General features: G+C 41.1%; 1 protein-coding gene across 1 annotated transcript; it reads right to left on the reverse strand.

Annotated features, from left to right (window-relative positions):
* Nucleotides 1–363: 363 nt before the first annotated feature.
* On the reverse strand, nt 364–14,971 carry NOM1 (nucleolar protein with MIF4G domain 1). Its single transcript, XM_068174462.1, is given in 12 exon segments — nt 364–1,391; nt 2,267–2,376; nt 3,080–3,211; nt 3,583–3,715; nt 7,451–7,572; nt 8,173–8,340; nt 9,163–9,273; nt 9,756–10,079; nt 11,953–12,148; nt 13,081–13,205; nt 13,971–14,944; nt 14,947–14,971. Coding segments are annotated over 12 exon segments (2,598 nt in total). The 3' UTR covers nt 364–1,213.
* Between the last annotated feature and the right edge of the window lie 7,838 nt (nt 14,972–22,809).

Here is a 22,809-nt window from a genome sequence, read left to right on the forward strand (position 1 = left end):
TATCCTCTCAGAGGAAAGGTGAAAAAAACCAGCTCCCTGGTTGTGGGGGGAAGCACTTCTCCACTTGGAAAGAGTAGATCTGAGTAAGCAGAATATACTACATTTAACAATTTGATTAAAAAATAATATTCCCCAACAGGGACAGATCAATTGGTATCAAAGGCAAATTGGGAGGCACCATAAGTAAATGGCCCATTGGACATCAGAGGCAAGTCTGGCTACAGAAACAGGGCTGACAATTCCAACACGGGTAGATCACAGATGCACATTCAGACAAGAAAGCACTTCCCTTCACCACCCAATTTAAGGTCATTCCCTTCCTTGCAGGCCAGCCAGAGTAAAGCTAACACAAACACCTAAGCATTTAGAAAAATGGCAGTTTAATGCGTAGTGGTAAGGTGACAAAAGAAAAAAACCATTTACAGAGTGTTACAGAAAGACATGTGCCTATTTTTTTCTTTAAGCATCCAAATGAAAAATCTGAGCAAACTCTTAAGGGAGGCATTCTCTTCTTAAGACTCATATTGATGATATTGTTTATGTCTAGAAAAATCTGATTAACACAAGTGATTTGGCAACTCCATTTCTAAAGCTGTGAAAAACAGGCTAAAAAAGCCATAAAATTATGCTGTGATCTCTAAACCCTATATAATTGGGCAAAGACAGATCTTCAAGTTGCTTTGCTACAGCTTTGAATCCAACTGAAGATCTTTTCCTGACCCACAGTCAGGGAATCAATTCACAGAATTAGCAAATAACTTCCAACGCTTTAAGAAAAAAGTCGATTTCTTCCCCAGCCGACTCACCAGTGCTTGTGCCATCTAGTGGCCCCTTTCTTCAGGTGAGTACCACGGTTCCTTATTAAAAGCCTTTAGTTAAGGCTGTTTCTTTTATTACTTTAAATGAAAGGCTAGAATATCCAATGCAGAACGCCACTGCTGACAAAGTATCACAGAAGAGAAATTCACCCTCTCCTCCAGATACCAACCATCAACATGAAGCACTTGTCCCAAAAAGGGACATGACAAAACTACATTTTCTCTTTCTTCAAAAAGGCCTTGTATCCCCTTCAATTAAACCTCTAACTAGCACATAGAGTGAAGCAACTGTTTACATTAAAAAAAATGGATCCTTTAAAGTAACACAGCTCTCCTCCTTAGGTCTGAAAGACCCCAGATTGGTTTTTCTGCATGTTTTATTAGAAAAAACATAACTATAGCTTCAATTTGGGTTCTTTTGCCTCTAAAGCCTTGGTTGCTAGTTCCACTCTCTCTTTTAACAAGTCAGCTTCTTCAGCACTCTTTTGGGCTTGGGCATGTTTCAGTAAGAAGTGGGTAAGGAAGAGTTTCAAGCCTTCCCGCAGCATTCCCAGTTTGGGGTTGTCAGATATCCTGTAAAGATACAGATCAAAAATATCATTTAGTCTTCTCCTGTTTCAGAAGTTTCTTAATTTTATCATCTTCTTCAAACAGAGCTGTAGGAAAAAATCCAACCTATAAAAGAGGTTTTACTGAAGAAGCCTTCAAATCACCAAGTCTACCTTGGTTTGGCAAACAGCCCAAACACTCAACATACAACTGGCCTCAACAATAAAATGGAATATTGCAGCCTAAGGCTTGCTTTATGTAAACAATTACATTACAGCAAAGAACAAAGCAAACACCATCTTCAAGCTTCCTTGTGTTGCTGCATGGCAGCTGAAACATCACCACCTAATTTTTTCAAACTTTATGTGACATTGCAAGACTTATCCACTCAAGTCCTAAGCATCTCTAAGGATGGAAATGCCCCAGCCTCTCCAGGCAATCCTGTCTCTTATCAAAAATAAGGTTTTCAGAGAACATTGATAAAAAACCCATTAAAAATACCCCAAACATCTGCCTCTTTAGTATCACTTTCGTTTTCCTTCTTAAGATACATCCTAGCAATGACAGCTCAGAGAGTGAATTCCACTTCACACAGGTGGTACAGCAATAAGGGAAACAGGGAATTACAGAGCTCTGCTCATGAAAATCCTATGACCAAAACGATACACTGAATATCTGGAAGCCTTATTTTGTATAACACAGTTGCATCTCTATCAGAGCCTGTACCAACACACATATGACACACTGGCCCCACTCAGCCAGGAAGAGCTCACATTTTAAGGGATGGAGGGCTGATGTGTGGAAAAGGCACAGTGTAATTCCAAACAAAATAGGCAAACTTCTTATCTTCTTAATTACTACTCAACAAGGGTTCTCTGGAGATGCCAGTGATCACTTACCTTATAAAAATGTCAGTAATTTCTTCCTCATCTGCTTTGGTTAACAGCGTGCTTAATACCTGCCGTAAGAAACGGACTTTGGGTTTGTCCAGTTCACTAAATTCAATTACCTGGCAGACAGACAGGGAGAGTTAGATTAATTCAAGTATTTCAAACAGCTGGTCTTCTCTCCTAAATGAAGAACTTTTAGCACATCAACTGGCCTCTGAATATACTGAGCCTTGAGTTGAGCACAGAATAATTACCTGAGAAGGCTGCCTCCAAAAGCCAATCAATAATGAAAGCAAAGAACCTTCTAAGGAATAGAAGTCTACGGGTACCAGAATACCAGATGTCCTTTCTCAATTACATAAATACTTTTTAAGTACCTGGGACAATCCATTTAATTGCCTGTTTAATACATTCCAGTTACTCTTCTAATAGAATTCTATGGACTACCCATTCTGAAATCCAAGAAATCTACTCAGCACTTTCTTGTCTAATAACATCAGCTAAAAACCATAGCACAAAAACCACTGGCAAAGCTGCTAATGAAGGGGCCTCAGTTCCAACTCTGGATACTCTAAAGGAAATAATCTCACAACTGCTCTAGATAAAGAAATGTAGACTTTCTCTATGTCTGGGTCACCACAGGTTCCCTTCCCCAGATGACAGCATTACCATAATCAATTGGAACAATTTGGTAATTTAAAAACAAGTTTGTCTTAGCATAATCACCTAAAATGCCAGAAAAGTAACAGAGAAAATATGCCTTCCATAGAACTAGCAAATGCAGGAAAAACACAGAAGGATTTGAAAAGAAAACACACCAACCTTGAGAACTGAAAGTGGCAGTGATTTTGTCCTTATTAAGTGAGCCAGCAGTGAAACCAAGTTGGAGATGGCAGCAGCTGACAGGTTTTCTAAGTCTCTGATTTTGTCCCAAATACTAAACTGAAATGTCACCTAAGAGTCAAAGGGAAAAAAATAATCCTACAAATCAAGTGGCTGTTTAATTGAGCAACAACATAACAAACCTTTTGACCTTGTATTCTTTATAAGCTCTCCTTTAATTAACAGAAATGCTTGATCAGACTGTTCCAATTATTTTAAAATGCATAAAACAGAACTAAGAAAACATTCAGCATTTCATTTCCTATTCAGATCTGACCATGAGTATGCCTAACTGAATGCTTAGCCATAGCAGCAGAATTTTTCCTTGGGATCAAGATCCTAACAGGCATGCATCCATTCTCAGGTATGCAGTAACTGCCTTCCTAACCACAGTCATGACACAAAACATGAAGCAAAAAATGAAGCAACAGATTTGTCTTTACCTGGAATCTTCTTTCATATCCACAAAACTTGTTAGCCAAAAATGCATAGAATGGGTTGAATGTCTTCTCCTGTAAGCAGCAGTAAAGGATGACATGAACTATTTCTCTCTCCTGCTGATCTTTCAAGCCAAGCCTAAAATTTTGCAAGAAATTGAGAATAATTTTGTAAGGAAAAACTTGCTGACACAAAGTAAGAGCTACAGTCAACATCTGAGAGTAATACTTTAAAACCTCTCCAAACATCATATTAAATTTTACTTGTCACAAAATACCTATGAAGTCTTTAAAACTCCTAATGGACTCCAACCTTTAAGTGTGCTGGCTAAACAAGTATCCTGGTATGGCTCTGTGGAAATGCTGAAGCACTCTGGGTGTTAAAGGAGGAGATGCAAAAGTAAGCCTCAAGAAACAGAAGTGGAATGATAAAAGTATTATCATTGCCCAGGAAAGGAAAGGTATCCCACTCCATGTTTGCAGCTCTCCATGAACAGAAGAGAGGGCACAGAGGTACCAGCAGTAGCACTGCACCCACAGATACCACTACAAGGGTTAAACAGTGAAACGAAGGCTAAATAGTGAAACAAGAACTGTAGGGTCCCATTGTGATAATCTCATGTTTATACTCATGGTCATGGGAGGAAAACCAGCCTTTGCATCAGTGCAAGCCTATTTGGAGAAACATTTCCAGGGTCCTTCACTTCTGTGTTACTTAGTAGGGATAAGAAAATATAATTAAATGTTTTTCCTACTTGGTGATATGAATTTTTAAATCTCTGGATTAAATCCATGCTACATGATACATGAAATTAATTTTTTTTTATAGTAACCTAAGGGGATACAGTCAGGGATTACAAAGCACCTTAAAAAAAAGCCTGGAGAAAATACCCTCTATGTATCTATCCATCTTATGTTGGCTGCCTCAGTATGAAGGCCAAGGACTGAGCAGCCTTTCCACTCCAACAGCTGACCAGTGTAAAAGAGGGCTGAGACACTCTGGCATGGAATGGTGACTAACTCACAATGCACCTGGTCTGTGAATAATATGATTTAACTTCCTAATGCTGCCAAATGCTTGGCAACATTAAAACCAATTAAAATGAAAAATACACCACATTACAATCTGAAAAATAGGAAACAAAATTCTTCTCATTGCTTCAAGTTCAAATTTCACAGGGCATTAGTACAACTCAAGAGTACTTTCAACCAGGTTTGACTCCACTGGAACTTGCCTTACTGTCTGTAGGGTAGTTGGTCATTACTTGATGCCAATATCCTTCCTTTATACACACCTCCAGATATCTGCATTGCATGTGACCACAAACACCCCAGATTAACTGAGAAAACTCTGTGTTGAGCCCAAACTCCCTAGAATTTAAAGTTTTACAGTAGGAAAATCTGGGATGATTTCTAGGCTAACAAGCAGTAAAAATTTAGAAGTCTGCTCTTCCAAAAGGGGTCTGTACTGGAAGTGCTGTGTGTGTGTCAAAACCCACCTGCTCTCCCATCAGCCAAGTTCCATCTGATTTCAGAGCAACAAAAGGGTTTTTTTACAAGTATACAGGTTTTCAGGCATCAGATTTGCATTTAATAGATGACTTGGGAAGTTACACCGCAATCACTAGTTTGGCACACTGTCCTTTTACTCGTTCATCATCACTCCTGTCATGATTTGCTTATTTAGGAAATACTCATGTTGCCAGAGTTGTAACCAAGTGACAACACTTGGATATTCAATTTTCTTCTTACCTTCACTTCTTCACAGAACTAGAACTCCTAAACACCTAAAATCTAAGAGTCTGGACTGTCTTTCACTCCTGAGTGTCATCATAAACCTGTGTAGATTTCATAAGCCTGATATTTCTTGATAAAGAATGTGAAACCACCTCACTGACTCAATTATACATGAGTTACAGTATTCCCATGGACTTGTATATCTTGATCCTGCTGTAAATGGGATACCTGCCTCTGAAGTAGGTTATTTGTCACCAGCAGAAGCTTGCCTCCAAGTAGGTTAGTTACCATCAGCTGAAGCCCAAGACTATCACTGACTTCAGATCAAAACCAGCAACTCTTAAATCCCCTTCTAAGTCACTTCAAATTATATTAGTATATACACTCACTTTGGTAGTGAGTATTTAGCAAGAAATTGAGAATCATTTCGTAAGGAAAAACTTGCTGACACAAAGTTATCCTGAATTACACATCTCAATCCAGTAGGATAGCTGAGCCTTTCATGAGTGGCTCAGTATTTTCTGAGATGTGAAGTTTCTCAAATTCTTTATGTCTACAAAATAACTTCAAAAATTGCCTCTCCATCAAACTTAAGTAGCATTCATTCTCTCTCCTGAGTGAAACTGTGGTTTTGAAGGTGTGGCCTTTAGGCTGATGAAGAGCATCCAGTCTCACTCTCTCCTCTTTGTCACCAGTGATGTTCCCAGCCCTCTCTCTTCACTGACACTTCTGCAATCACTGAGCCACTTCAGGGAGTTGTTCTGGCTTCAAACTAATACTTTCATCTGCAGTAAGGAGGAAAGGGACTAGAAAAACTATAGCAGCCTGGATTTCAAATAGTTTAAATCATCCTTTAACCACACCTCAACTCTGCCACAGAACTAGCAGCAGATGAATCAACAAGAGTAGTTAAAATATTTCTTTATGTGCTCTTCCCCATGAGACATCAAACATACAAATACAAATTCCCATACACTCTGGAACACTTCAGTTCACACTGAAGCTAATTCCTTCACTGACAATTATGTGTACTTTCCATTATACTCTGCCAGATGTAGGCAGATTTAAGAATTCCTCTCTTTGAGTTTGCTGTATAAACACCAGCACCAACACACACCAGGCAGCCTGCAGAGAGATTTTCTGCCAAGCCTCTATGTATTCAGCTTTGTGTACTAGCTTAAATAGTACAGATGAGAGTCAAGTCCAATTTGCAAATTGAGCTGCCAGGTCTTGGCAAGAGCTGCAGCAGCAGCTAATTTCTTTTAATTGAACAGGCCATATTAAGATATTGGAATGACTCCATCACAGTCTCTAGTCCAAGCCGTGTTTTGCAAAAGTGGCATTTAATCAAATATTAGTTGACTTTATTACAAAGTCTGTTTTGGTTGGGTAAGCAAATTAAATAATTGCATGCCATCCTGGTAAGACAATACCCTTGAGTTACACGGCTGAGACAGGAAAGTTCAGACCTGATCTCTCCCCTCCCAGTTTCTACAGACTTACAAATGATATTCTGATAAACACAAGGAATGGCTTAGTTTGAGCTCTTCTCTGATCACTCCTTCTTTTGAAGAGTTGCTTGTCAAGGGGTAAGTGAACTAGTCTTCATGTGAAGCAAACCCAAAGCAAAGAAGGTGCTAGAACACTACCAGGTCACGCAAGTATGGGCAGAGATGGCTTAACAAAGTGGCAAGAAGTCAAAGTGGTGGCAGTAGTACAGAAATCACAGCAATCCAGTAAAAAACCCACAAGATGTTCTGCAAGGGCTTCTGGTCTACCTCTGTAAGGAAACAAGCCTGAAGCAGCCTTCCATCCACTCTACTGGGATACACAGCTCCAATGCAAAAAGACACAGGCTCCTTACATGAAAAGATGCTGCAAATCACAGTTACAGCTAGAAGTGACAACAACAGGGGCTATTCCTTTCCTCTGACCACCAGTCAGTTCTGCCTGCCCCCATTAATCCTTACACCAGGGTTCTGGTTCCTTCTCCTACCCTTTTATCCTATGTGGATCCCTAGCTATGCACTTCTTTTAATTGCGTTATCATCTGAATGTTCTTAAGCCCAGACCAGAAATGCTGCATTTTCAACCTACTTTTAGTTCTGGGCTGATTTCTGTACTAGGCTGTACTTACTTCAGAAGTTTTTCAAAGGCATCCATGAAGTCCTCACTCGTCATCAAGACACAAAAAATACTTCTCCTGATATCAGTGTTCATTCTCAGCTTACGAGCAAGCTCCATTATTTTTGAACTCACCTGAAAATAAAGTTATATGCTATTTTATTTCTGTTTGCCTTAAAAAAAGCTATTTCTGTACAGACTTAAATAACACCATCAGTGAAGCTCTCCAGTAAACTATGAATCACCAGTCCAAAGGTCCTGAGCTTTTGTCCAGAGGCGCAGCCATCATCAGGAGCCTTTTCAACTACAGAAACACATTTTAATCTACTTTAATTATGCCAATTAATTTTAAGACGTGCTTTTTTAACATAAGTAATTCACCATGACCATCTCATCACATTACTTTTGGAATCAGCTTAGATATATGCCACAGACAGACACCATAACCTGTCGGAATTCCTACTAGTAAATCCACTGTTGAATCAAGTCTCTTCTTTCACCTTAGCAATTCCACAGGATAAGAAAAAACAAGCTATACCATATTTGTAGTAACAGCTCTTATGAGGCACATGAGTACAATGTTTTAAAAACCCGGAGAGCAGAATTTACAGTCCAAAAGCTTCCTCTTACAAGAGCGCGTGAAGTTTTTTTTGGTGGGCTCTGAAATGAACTTACTGACACAGACAAAAAATCTTCAAGAGATCACAAACACTTAGACTTATCTTTTGGATTTACCTTTCCTACATGCAGCTTTTGCTGAGCCTGGCTTTTTGTATCACTGATCATTGGTGCTCCACTCCAGGATGACCCCACGATCCACCAGCGACCGACCTGGTCAGCACTGAGGAGGGACTCCAGGGACACGCGCAGCTGGGTGTCTTTTCCTGAACCACTGCTGTGAACCTTGAATAAGGAAACAAAAATAAAAACCAACACAAAAGCTTTTATTTGAAACTTTATTCTCTCTTTTTACAACAACAAATATTTTAATTACTTTAAATTATTTTTAAACAAAAGCTTTAAACATATAAATTAATCTCTTCATAAAGATCTTCCCATGTTTCCTCCCTAACCTTTGTTTCAATCAGCAACCTGAAAAGAATGTACAAGTTTCCCATATGCTGTAATTTTTTAAATGTATAAAGTTGCATAAATCTACATGTAGAAGCTCTTGGGTTTTTTATTTGAAAAAAGAGATACTAATCTAAAAAGTAGACATTTTCCAATCACAAAGTTTGATTAGAATTCAGAGGATGCTGACATTGCAGCATCCTACAATCTGGTCATTATATTCCTTTTGAACACCTGTGACTACATAAAATGACACAACAAACTGCCTTCTGCATTGTACAGCTCAAATAACTAAAATTTTAAACTCTGAACAAAGTAAGAATTTTCAACAACAGAGTCTATAAGAATATCAGAAGGACTGCAAAAATTTAAGAGAGGAAATCCTACAGAACTCGGTTACCTAGCTTGTTTTTTCCTGGCCTCTTAACCTGTTATGCACATCCTGCACTGATAAATTACTCTCATCCCTTTTATACTGGGCTGTTCTAGACAAACTGCCCATTCTGTCAAAAACAAACAAACAAACACACACAAAAAAAAACCCCAAAAAAAACCCCACACCAACAAAAAATCCCCAAGAAAGCTAAAATCCAATACAAATAATTACTCCTGGGTTAAGAATAACAAGGCCACACCAGCCAAGAGAGTTCTCACCAGTGCTCTCTGCAATTTGCGGAGTCTTTCAACTGGTTCAGGATCATAGCCAGGAATCTTACGCATGTCATTGTTCCTAAGTGCCAGCATAGTCTCCAGCATAAATCGAACCTATTGGGAAAAGAAATAGTTCTGTAAATTCTAAGCTGTGGGTTTATTAACTAAAGTAGAAGAGTATACTTTGAAATTACTATTCTGTGAGAATAAGCAGCTCAGCTGCCAATATACACCAACATTTAAATACAACATGTTTACTTTTATCCCTATTACATTAATTTGTGTACAAGCTTCATCTTCTAAACCATCACCTGACCATTTTTTGAAGTGTACAAGGTATCATGAAACAGAAAAACTGTCCATTGCATAAGACAAAAACCAGTCCTGTCTCACCCATCCTAAGCATTTTGGTGTTTGTGTTCTAAGAAGTAATGCAGAAAGACAGACAAGAATAATGTAAATAACTGAATGTCACACTAATGGCAATTTAGAACCTGAAGAGAATGTAGCAGAAAACATTTCTGTAAATTAAACTTTGTATCCAAGTACTTATTACATGCTGTTGAGAATATAAAATCTTTAGAACAAACACATACCCTTGTCTGATCCTGGAATTTCTTCTCTGCTGTGCTTGCTTTCCTCTGGGCTTCAGTGATCAGTTCTTTCAAAGCCAGTGCATCATCTTTTCTTAAGGAAAAGCCCACATTTTTCAGAAGAAACAAAATCAGCTCAATCTCTTTTTCAGTGAAAGTGCTAACAAGCTTTTTCAGAATATCAAAGATCAGCAGGCAATGAACCACATGGAAGTTATACAGATGAGCAACCAAGGCAAGCAGATTTTCACATTCCTTCCCTTCAGCATCACTTTTACAGAGTTCATCAAATTTCTTCACCACAGCTTCCAAAAAGTGAGCACCGACCTGGCAACAATTCCATTAAGGGAAAAAAAAAAACAAAAAAAACCCAGCAGTTAACTCTAAGTAGATTTTACAGACATCTGTAAAACTCATTTTTGGGTCACTGCCACTATTAATTTTAAAGAAATACTGTTGCTCCTTTCAACCAATAGCGATGTCCTACATTTACATACACAAATATTTAAGTGGTGTGACATTTTTGTAGAAGTCTACGTTATTTACACTTCATATTTCACATCCAGGTGCCTTTAAAAGCCTGTGCAAGACAAACAAGTATTATGAACCTACCATATACATACATCAGCATTTATTTACATAATATTCATGGACACATATTAGCATCTTTCCAGCTGTCAGACTCACATGCTGTTACTGCTAGTCATTCATCCAGGAAAAGCTGCATGTCAAAAAGCAAACACATTCCTGAGTTTGGCATTCCAGAACAAAATCCTTAGCAGAAGGATTAAAAATAATATTGTGAAAAAATCCCCAAAATACCAAGTTTTCACAGTTGCTGAGCATAAGGTGAAGCTGCTTTTGAAGTGGGGATAATTTTTAGATGTTTGTCAGCGGTGTAGCTGGGAAAAGAAATTTGGAATAGATTTATTTCTGAAGAGAGAAGTGATGCTAAAGGCTGGGATTAGAAAGCCTATAGGCCCTAAAACACACGGAAGTAATGAATACATTGCTGCTAAGGAAGGCCTTCACCCATTATTACTGTGTTAAAATCAGCTGACCTTAAGAAAACCAGGAGTCCTGGCAGCAGTACTGACCTGCGTGACAAGCCTTGACCCAGCTTAGGTGTTAACTACCCAATGGCTGCACAAATTTATAAACACAGGGCAACTTCTGCATTGCTCAACCTAATCTTCTGTGCAGCTGTACTGTCACACTTCATGTAATGCATATTGTACATTTATTTTACAGAAACATTGCATTTGCAGTCAGAACTGCTTTTCAAGCAGCAAAGAGTGACAAAATAAAAGTTTAATGCCAAGGCCACAGGGAGAAAGCTGCTTTAATTGCATCCATCTGATATTTAATATGGTTTCAGAGCCAGCATTCAGGCCACAGTATAACAAACTGAAAAACTGGCATTAATACATTGAGATGTGGGGGGAAGAAAAAAGAGTCATCTAATAGGAACACACTGCTGAAACAACTTTGTTTCCTGACAGACATTTCACTGAAATTAGTTAAAATATTCCCTTTGACATCAGGAGCTTCAGCATCAGCTTGGGCAAGAGGACTTTACCTCATTCATCAGGCTTAAAAACACAAAACAAAATCCCCTCCAAAAACTGATATGCTTTTTGAAGTTTTTAATATTCCGTGTTATAACTACTTAATTCCACTGAAGATTTGCCTGATTTGCTTAGAAAAGAAGTTTATCCACCATTTTAAAAGGATTCCTGTAGTTGCAACACTTTTCTTATCTGGATATACATAGTCCAAAAACAATACCCTAATGTATCCATGAGAACAGAAATGGATTAGTGTAACTAAAGGGAGAAGCTGAAGTTTAGAAACTTTTGATTACTGCTTGCAGAAAGATTGTGATAAAAAAATGATGGGTTTATAACTGACTAGTGGTAACTCATGGAGGAGATAAAATCAGACAAAGCAACGGACTTAGACCCTTTCACTTACGGAAGCCTTGCAAATCCTGTGTCCTAAGAACTAATGCAGAAAGACAGACAGAAGAATGCTTAGACCTTTTCACTTGTGGAAGTCACAAAATACTGATGAAACTCAACTAAAGGTGCTTGTCAGTGCCACATTGTTAAAACTGACAAGGTAGTTCAAACAAAAGGTCAAGAAAAACGTTCTACAATACGCATTATTACACAAAATTTGTCCCCAGCACAAGAATTACCTCAATTCCTACATTGTGATGAAGGATGCTGACCAGAAGGACGTGCTCCATCATGAGTCTTGCAGGCATGGCAACTGCAGTAACACAGGCATTCATGAGAATGTCTGTCAGAGTGTCATTCATGTCCTTCCTGCTGTTGGCCATGTAGAGCTCTTCCATCTGTCCACTGATGGAGGACAAATTTGGTTCACTCAACCTATGGAGAAACAAAATCCAGTGTTCACTCTTTCTTCTCCTTACATGCTTCCACAATTTTGAGTTCACCCAACAAACAACTAATCTTTTTAGAGAAACTAGTCTGACTTAAGAAGAAAAGATTGAAGATGACTGGAAGGAACCTTTTGCATTTTTCTGTGTTTACTAAACTAAAAATGTATAGTACATTTAGTTCTAGTGTAGTTTAAAAAAATTACATGTAAAAACATGTCAGCAACAGCATTTACAAAGCACTGTCAATCTGCTTACTGTCACACTGAACAGATTTATTACAAAAACAGACTGGTTTTAGCGGTTTTAACTGTGCCATATCAGAGTTTGTGAAGACGTTAAGTATGAAAATAATTCATACTTTAATATATATGGTATATCAAATTTCAAATGACTGAACAAAGTCTAGTCTAGGTTTTACAAGAAACAGATGAAAACTGCCAATAGATTTCTGATTTTAAAAATACTCTAAAATTGAAACAAATGTTAATTACTTTTTCTATTCTGCAGTACTTTAACCAAGGAAGGGTTGCTCCTCCTCAGCTGTAGCGTTGGAGAAATTTAATTTATTTAAAAAAAACTCCAAACAAACCAAAACCTGTTTTATTCTGAGTTTTTTTTTTTTTTTTTAATAAGCACACACCAACTGACACTTACTGAATTATACCTAGCAGTTGCAGGGAACTGCTGTGTGAAATCCAGCCCAATCTTAAATTTATTTTCTAGATTTTTCAACATCTATAATGACTAACTTTGAAGAATTTACACCAATGAAGATAATTATTCTTAACAATAGCAGGCATGATTGCCAACTTAAAATCAGTTTGTGAAGAGAAAAGTCACATCCTTGCCACCTGGGCTTGAATGATGAGCATTGTCACATTGATCCAAAATGATTAATGACTTTCCTCATTACGCTACCTATTAATGAGGCCATTCACCATTTTCTTCAGTCTTCCCAATTCTTCTCTTTTCTTGTCATCTAGTGTGTCCCGTGCTTTCCTTATTTGAGGAGGAATATACTTGGTAGCACTGTGATTATCACTCTTAGGAGGAAAACAAGAAAACAAGGTATCAGATGAGACCAGTATCTGAAACACTTGAACACAAATATACATTTCTATTTAAGACTAAAGTGACAAACTTTTAGTTAAGGATATATCTTACCATCTAATAATCAACACCAAAGGAACAACATGAAGAAAAGAAGCAGGCAAAAAATTACCATTTATGACAAACTTGACGACGTCAAAGCCCCTCTTCCCTAACTTTCTTTCACTTATGGTCATTAAAACCTGTCATCTTATGCCTTGGTTTTATTCAAGTTTCATTTAGGCCCATGAAGGCTAAATGACCTGTGTGACCTCCTCTTCTCTACCCATTCAACAAGACCTAATACTGGCAGAACCTCTAAGATCATTCAGAAAGTAACATTTCAGTGTGCAACCGCTGCTGATTTCAACACAAGCTCTCTTTGCAGAAGGGCTTGATCATATTCTTACACTCGAGTGCCAGGGCAGCTCCTTTTATTTGCAGATTTCACACACAGCTGTAACGTGTGTTGTGCTGTAGGGTATTATCTGCCACCAGCCTGACTCGGGCAGGCTAACAAGTGTCTCCAGGACCTGGCGGACCCCTCAAGTCAACACTGTCGCTGGGCCCGGCTGTTTTGAACCAGGACAACACTCCACGTGGCCCGACAGGACAGCAAACACCTGGGCTTAACAGCGGCGATGCAACTCTGCTTTATGTTCAGGCTGTGGGATGTGCTTTGGGAAGCAGATCTGTGCTAGCTGAGGGGAACATCCTACCTCTGCCTCCTCCTCCTCCTCCTCGCCCGAGGGCTCGCTGGCCTCTGGCACCCCGCCGTCCTCAGGGGCCGAGCTCTCGCTCTCCCCAAGTCCTTCCACGTCACCCGCCTCGGAATGGTCTGAGGCGTCTTCCTGAGCCTCCTCGTCCTCAGCATCCTCCTCGTCCTCGCCATCCTCCTCGTCCTCGCCATCCTCCTCGTTCCCCGGCGGGCGCTCCCGCGGCCCCGGCTCGGTCTCCTCCCGCTCCTCCTCGTCGCTGCTCTCGCAGAGCTGGCTGAGCCCGGCCCGTGTGCCCAGCGCTCCCAGCACGTATCCCAGCCCGTCCCGCAGGAAGCTCTGCGGCAGCCGCTCGCCCGCGGGCCCCTCCTGCTTCTTGCGCCGCTTCCCGAGCCCCAGCTGCCGCTCCAGCCGCCGGATCTCCTTCTCCTCCTCCTCGTTGGCTTCCAGCAGGGCCCGTTTCCGCGCCGAGGTGGCTGCGGCAGCGGAGGGGCCCTCAAGGGCTGTCGATGCCGGTGCCGACACCGGCCTGGGCCGCTGCTTCCCAGCGACGGGCGAAGCCGGGGCTCCGGGGCGGGCGGCAGGAGCCGGCTTGGCCTGGGCCGGCTTGGCCGCAGTGGGCTTGGCCGAAGCGGGTTTGGCCGGGGCCGGCTTCGCTGGAGCGGGCTTGGCTGGCGGAGGCTTGGCCGGGGCGGTGGGAACCTCCACCAGCTCCCCGCGTTGGAGTCGGCGGCGGCGGCTCCGCTTTAGTCTGCGCTTCTCCTTCCTGGCGTCCCGGCGGCTCCTGCGGTTGTGCCTCTCCGAGTCTTTGAGCAGGGCCAGCGGCGGCTGGCCACCGGCCGCCTGCACGTAGTCCTGCACCGCCTGCCGCAGCCGGTCCAGCTTCCCGCCGCGGCGGGCGCGGGCGGCCGCCCCCCGCTTCACCCGGCCCGCAGCCACACCGCGCCTGGGCGCCGCCATCTTGGAGAGGGGCCGGGCTGCCGCTTCCGGCGCGCGGCCGCCATGGCGGGCACAGCGCCCCCTGCTGGGCGCGGGCGGCAGCAGCTCTGAGGGGACGGGGCCCTGGCGTGCCGCGCCGAAGGCTCGGTCGGTAGAGATGCCCTCGTTTGTGCGAATGTATTTAAGAATCATAGAATAAATTAGGTTGAAAAAGACCTCTGAGATCATGGAGTCCAGCCTATGACCGAACACCATCATGGCATCTAGACCGTGGCATTAAGTACAATGCTTAAGAAAACACCTTCAGGTGCCGGGACTCCACAACGTCCCTGGCCAGTCCATTCCAGTCACCCTTTCTGTGAGGAAATTTTTCCTAATCTCCAACCTGAACATCCTCTGGTGCAGTTTGAGGCTGTGTCCCCTTGTCCTATCACTTGTTATTTGGGAGTAGAAACTGATCCCCACCTGGCTACACCCTCCTTTCAGGTGCTTGTAGCGAGTGATAAGGTCACTCCTAACCCTCCTTTTCTCCAGGCTAAAAACCCCAGCCCCCTCAGCCACTGCTTATAGGATTTATGCTACAGACCCTTTACCGGCTTTGTTGCCCGTTTTTAAACATGCTCCAGAAAGGAAATGCAAGGCTTGTCTGTCTTACACCAGGGACTGGAGCAATTTGTCCGTCACAGCCCTGGCTGTGGTCACAAGGCTGCCATGGGGCACGAGGCTCTTGCTGATGCCTCTTGAGGAGCTGAGGGACACCAGGCCCTGGCCACCCCTCCACCTGCCAAGACCCACATTTTAAGACCCACCCAACACTGCCAAGCTCAGGTGTCTCTTCCTGCGTGTGCCAGAGCAAACATCCATGTCCATGGTCTTCTATAGAGGAACTTGGGGGTGCTGATGGATGACAAGCTGCTCATGAGTCACCAGTGTTTCCTTGTGGCCAAGAAATCAATGGGATCCTGGAATGCATTGGGAACAGCATTGTCAGCAGGTCACGGAGGTGGTGCTGCCTCTCTACTCAGCTCTTGTGAGGCACATCTGGATTGCTGTGTGCAGTTCTGGGCTCCTCAGGACAAGAGAGACATGGAGCTCCTGGAGCAAGTCCAGTGCGGGGTACAAAGAGGATTAAGGGACTGGAGCATCTCTCTTATGAGAAAAGGCTGAGGGAGCAGGGCCTGTTCAGCCTCTAAAAGAGACGACTCAGAGGGGACCTCATTAATAATAAATGTCTATGGGAGGGTGCCAAGAGGATGGAACCAGGCTCTTCTCAGCGGTACCAAGCAATAGCACAGGAGGCAATGGGCAGGAACTGATGCACAGAAGTTCCATCTGAACATGATGAAGAGCTGTTGTGTGGGTGACCATGCACTGGAAGACATTGCCGAGAGAGGAGTCTCCCTTACTGCAAGAAGCATCTGGATGCAATCCTGTGCTGTGTGCTCTGGGATAACCCTGCTTGAGCAGGGAGGTTGGCCCAGATGACCCATTGACCCTTCCAGCCTGACCCATTCTGGCATTCTGTGACTGATGCCAACTTCTCTTGGGGCATTTCCACCCTCACCAGCGTTCAGGACAAGGTAATGCCACTGCTGGGGCCTGTGTCCCTGCAACAGGAATGCATCCTCCTGGCTCTGCACAGTTGGTGACAGCTTGTCTGTCATCCATGTAATCAGGGGAAATTAAATGTCCCATGGCAGTTTGCTGCTGTCAGTAGGAAAGCCAATTGGTCAGTCTTATTTTTAGTCTCTGCTGTGCTCCAGGCTTATGGAGCCTGCTGGGTGTGTGCCATTCATGTCTGGCAGATGACTAGAGTTCCCCAAAACTGATTTTTCCCAAGTTTCATTGAAAAGCGGGCAGAGGAAAGAATTTCTTGGCGGTACAAAGAGCCTCAAGATGAGCCTAGACATTAGCAGACATGAGAAAAACACAAATGAAAGCCAGCACACAAGACCCAGTTTCAGAAAAAGAGTTGGTTTTGAAGCTGCTGTGGGGGCCAAATCCAGAGGAAGTCAGCTTTCATTTTGCTTGTCGTGGTACTCCTGACCTCTTTTGGACAATGAAGTACTGCACAGGACTTACATTTTACCTGACAATTTAATATGGCTTTATTACTCAGAAGATTATTTTTGTCTTTCCATGCATGTTTCCATATTCTCTGATTACATCATATGTCCTAGGTGACCCATGCCTCAGAAATTCAGCTTTCTCAAGGCTGATGCATAATGAATCTTTCATCCTCACTGACAAAATATGTTGCATTGATTTGTCAAGGCATTCCTTTTGCTACATTTTAAACTATATATTATGTTGTAATTTATTGCCAGGCCACTCTTTATTCATGCACAGACAGCTCACATGCATTTTGCATCCTATTTATAGATTTATTGATAACAGTAATCCAGCAGCATGCCAGAATGCAAGATAAATACAGCTGAGTGTAATTTGAGAAAATATTAGGTGCTTTTAGAACCCTAAGATTTGCATCTTCCTTGTGTCTAATAATGTAATTTGTTAGTCAGGGAAAGAGAGCTTTCCAATAATGGGAAATTTCATGTGTCTTCAAAGAGAGAAAATTCCATTATTTGCCTTCTTCAATAATTCATGTCAAAAGCAAAATGTGAAGAGCATGTATTTTCCTAAACCCCATAATCCCAAATTTGGGTCAAAATAGGCATGTTACTTTTGCAAAATATATGGATCGATCTATTATTACCTGTTTTGAAGTAAAAATACTTTCAAAAAATTAAAACAGTATTTCAGGCAAAATATAAATATCATAGTCAAGAAAATGTAATATTTAAAGAAATACTAATCTGCTTAATAGACTAATCCAACATTCAAATCTAACGATGCCATATCAAAAGAAATACATTGCAACAAATATTTCAGGTCCTATCCCGGAATATTGCGGTTTATTATTTTACATTTACCAATTTAGCATTGAGTACCTGGTAAATACAGTCTTCTTAAGGTCTAAAATGTGAATAAATTAGAAACTCCTGCCAAGGACTCTTCCAGCATTCCAGTGTTGTCTAAATACCAGAAAAGTGAGGAAATCCAGTTTCCGTTTCACAAATTTCGCTTTTAGATCTCTGCATCATGTGAGCATCACTTACCAAACAGGAATTTGGAGTTGAGGGAACGTTTTGTAATTGTTCTTTGTTTTGACAGTGATCCCACATCAGAGAACAAGCCACGAGGGCAGGCTTCACATGTGCAATGAAATTGAGCATAATGGCATGATTCACTGGAAATGTAACTGCATTTAGAATTGTTCCTTCCTGCTGAGATAATCTTTGTTAACAGGTTTCCTTTCCTATTACTTTATATTAATGGATTATTATTTCCCAGCCCTCAGCAGAAGGAGCAGAATACAGTTCCTTCAGCTGCCTGTCTGCTATTGTCTCCTGATCACCTCCCACATGCCATGAAAATGTGCCTTAGTGACTACATAATGCACATAGGTAGATTCTGGTTCTTTTGTAATTTGCAGCTATTGAGAATATTTATCACCACACTTTGAAAATATCAAAGCAGCACCAGAAAGACTTTTAGACTGAGCTCATAAGGGTAGCTCTTTGTTCTCATCAATGGAGAAAACAACCTGAGTAATGTAAGCACATGGCTTTAAATCAAAGCCTTTTCTGACTCTACAGAATAAAAGCTTCTTGCCAGAATGAATTTATTCTCAGCACTGAGAGCCCCCAAACAGTGCAAGTGACTCTGCTATGAGTATCTAGCACATATCTCCTGCCTCTCCCCATGTCATATAGTCACCACTGGGATCAGCAGAACTGAAATTTGGTCTGCTGGGAAAGATTGTCTGTAGGAGGATACTTTTCTTCTGGAAAACATTTTCCAGAGTCTCAAGGCAGTACAAAGTTGCTGGTTCTTCAGATGTGTTTCAGTCCCATCTATTGCAGAAGGTATTGGTAGGTGAAGAAAGTGGTTTCTGTAGTGCTTTAAAGATACATCCTTGTTGCTCAGAATCTTGGTTGGGGTTTTTTGGTTGTTGGTTTGTTGAGGGTTTGTTTGTTTTGGGGCTTTTTGGTTTTTTGATTTTTTTTTTTTTTCACAGGGTGTATGTGCTAAGCAATTCCTGCAGTCTTGGTAGACAGTTTAGCCAGGCATGCTGAAAACTGACTACACAAAGAGTCTGGAAAAATATCTGTTCTGGCACTTTCTCCCACATGTCCATCATCTTTGTACCCAACCTTGGGCTGATCATTTATCTTCCCTCTGCTGCCTTTGTACAAAATGAAATTCCTTCCATCATTCTGAGACTAAAGCCACACAAGTGTATCCTTCTGTATCTCCAGGTTTGTTGGCTGAGGAAGTTCCACTCACAGCACCTCCCCTTGAGGTGTTGTAATTCCTGCCTCTTCTCTGGGGCTGCCCCAACAGATTTGCTGACTGAAAGCTGTTTGCTGAGTTTTTCATGTGATTTCTCTCTTTTAGTCCCTGAAATCAATGTCATTTGAGTCAGTGCTCGCTGGTGATACTCCTTAAAAGAGATCTACCGTTAATTTGAGCTCATTTAGGCCGTTTGATTGAGACAAATTAGAAAGTAACCATGAGTATTTCACATGAGGATGTCTGTAGCTTTCCCCCTCCCCTCCAAAAAAGCAGAAGATGAAAGTGGAAACCTCAGCTGGCAAAACTCAAGTAGGGAAAAGACACATACTCGCTGATTTTAATCATTAATATATTTTAGTTCATTGGAAGGAAGGAGTGGGTACTAAAGGTTATTATTTAGATAAATGATCCAAAAGACAAGCATAAAAAAGACAGATATGCTGAATGAAAGCAGAAACCCATTTCCCCAATCCATTAGCATTTTTACTTTTAAACTATAAGGAGATTATCTAATATGTTGCACAAGGATGACTGAAAAAATGCAATCAGATTACTTTCTTGCTATTAAAAGGAAGAGGTAAATTTCAACTAAAATGTGCTTTAAAATTAGTGGTTTGTGCCCAACATAGTTAAAAAAAAAAAAAAAAAAAAACAATTGTAAATCAGAATAGCACCACTGATCAAAGTCCCGCATTATGGCACTTTGCATTTTTCACACAAAATTTATATAATCAAAGCTTCTGTGCCAAGAATTGTCCCTGTGGGAGACTTAGTGCTAAACACCAGCCTTATCTAATGAACACTTCTATTGTCATTTAGAAGGCAATTTTCATTAAAAACCTGTACATACATACCAAGGGATCCTTTTCCCTCTGTTCTTTCTCCTATGTTGTTAATTATTTAGCTTTGGCATCCCAGTTGGAATTCTGTTCCCTGAAGATCATTCTTTATTAGCTATTTCTTTAATTCTGACAAAGCAACTTTAGAAAAAGAACACTTAGAGTGACACTCCAGAATAAACACCTGGGAAGGCTTGAATTCAACAAATTCCCTAAACTTAACAGAGACTGTTACTTTGTTAAAGTCACCTTTTATCTGTTTGTTTGTTTATTTACTTGTAAGAGTGAAGACAGTGACAAGAGCACGTGCTGTGCCACTGACACAGAAGCAGTGGCAGCAGTAGCAGTGTGCAGTTCTCCTGCTCTCATCCCCTGTCTCTGGTATGTGGTGTAAGGTGATCATTTCCAGAGACAATCTCCAGCAGCCTTTTCAGCTCAGTGAGGTGCTCCTAGCTATTAACAAAAGTCTTACTGCATTTTTCCCGAGGCTTTGCTAAACATGCAAAATATGATGTGTGTCTGAGCCAAATACAATGAAGCATTTGGAGGTCTTTCCAGGGTGTCAGCAACCTTGTACTGAAACAATATCAATTCATACATTTTGGCTGCCATTCTATATTTTAATCCCAGTTCTTGTGAAGCATGATGCTATTCTGTATAATACAGTATTGATTTAAGGTACAGTTCTTGATCAGGAGCTCTATTTACATGACCATAAGCAGGGTGCAGCAGTGGACTGTGCTTGCCACATCTCTAGTTACAGACCCTTCTCTCAAAGTACTCTGAAAGAGCCACACTGATCTAAGCCTGACACACAAGGAGATCTTCTCCCTCAGTTTAGACAGACACCTACAGCTAAGCCAGTCTCCTTGCTCTCTGTTTATAGTCAAATGGAGTGAAATAAGGACTTTTGGAAACAAAAACCCCTCATCTAATTCATCTTAGGCTTCTGCATCAGGACAAGATGATCAGTGCCTTAGACTCCCTTAGCCCGAGGTGAAAAGGCTGCCTTCCATGACCGGCTTGGCTGCAGGCAATGGCCTTGCAGATACCTCATTAGGTGACTCATGCAAAGGTCATGGCAGCAAAACAAAACCATACTCACATGACCTTAAGTAACCTCGTGTTTACACAGTTTGTGTCTGGCAGTATGTAAAACTAGATACCGCCCTAATCTACTCCTTCACTTGATGACTTCCCCTTTCAAGTGATTGCCATCTTTCAAACCTGCAATTTCACAGCTACTTTAGGTCGACCTCAATCTGCCACGAATTTGTCCAGGTAATTAATTTCCCCTTGTTAACACCCGGAGTCACAGCATAATGCACCAAATTCAAGATTTGATCAGAATGAAACTAAAAAGTTTTTAAATTGGACTGGCTTAATTTTGTGATTCGGCTACACAAAGAGGTAGCTAGCTGTGGGAAAGGGAAGAGAGCTTCTTCTAGTAGCAGCACAGAGCAAGACCACTCATAATCAGTTATGAAACTACACTATTAGCAGATGACAGAAATCACTGTGTCAGAGTTATTTCCCATGCTGCTTTAAGGAAGAATTCTACAGCTACAGCTGGCCCTTCTGTTGCCCAATCTGAACCAGGTTTTGAAACACAGGTGAAAAAAGGAACAACTACAAAAACCTTTTTTTGTGTAATTACATTGTCATGAAAGGGTTTGTCTTCTTTGCTCTCCTTAATAATTTTCTAAAAAGCAAAGCACACTAACAAGTAAGTTAATGTTGAGAATAAAGCCTACACAAATGTATGTGTGTGCCTAGGGAGCTGGCTGAGTCTGTACAGCTTGAATTTTTGTTTCCTCAGTGTAAATTTCCTCCTTGTTTACTGGTGGCAAAGGTAAGAAATCTATTTTTAGGACAACATACATTTGTCTGGATGCACTTTCAGAATGGCAGTGTTAAACTTACTGCATTCTATTCCTCTAAGTAATCATGGGAAAACACACATTTAAATTGAGGCACATGTAATATAATTTAGAATTTTATGATTACAGAAATCAACTGAAGAGACAGTTTTATTCTTCATCTTATAATTGCAGCTGTAAATTCTTAACTGCAGGTGTGATATTTTCATTAAGTGTTTAAATAAATCCTCACAATTGGGTCCCTCATCCCTGATGTGGGACTCCTGTGGCCCCCTAATGAAGAAGAAACAACAAAACAAGAATAAATAACTGTGCCCTTGTGTTTAAGGCATGTCAAGGTGTTGGTTTGAATTCTGAGCTCTTTAAGTAATCCTGAATCCTGCACATGAGTGGTTCCAGTTCTAAGACCTGTTACCTTTGTGGTGATACTTTTGCCTGGTTTTGAACTCTGTCGATGAAAGAGGAAGCTTGAAAGGAAGAGAAGCATTACTAGCAAGTTGACCATATATATATATTTCCTTTTTTTTCCTAGTAGAGGAGAGAGTTAATGCATATTAATGCATGGCACTAGTAGTGATGGTGATATCTGTCTATGGGTGAGCTGCCCATACACAGAACTTGTTTTCTTCTCTGGCATTCACAGAAGGAGAACAACACCAGCTATGTGATCTTAATGTTCCTTTTCTTGGTAAATTAATCATGGCTTCTTTCTGTTTCAGCTTGGGTATTGAAAGAAACTTGATCTACACAGGACCAAAGACCAGAGGTAACTGAGTTTCAGTCCTCATGTAGTAACATCCTCTCTGTAGCCTTGGGCAGGTGACT

The sequence above is a fragment of the Anomalospiza imberbis genome, chromosome 1 (assembly GCF_031753505.1).
Source record: "Anomalospiza imberbis isolate Cuckoo-Finch-1a 21T00152 chromosome 1, ASM3175350v1, whole genome shotgun sequence".
Lineage (NCBI taxonomy): Eukaryota > Metazoa > Chordata > Aves > Passeriformes > Viduidae > Anomalospiza > Anomalospiza imberbis.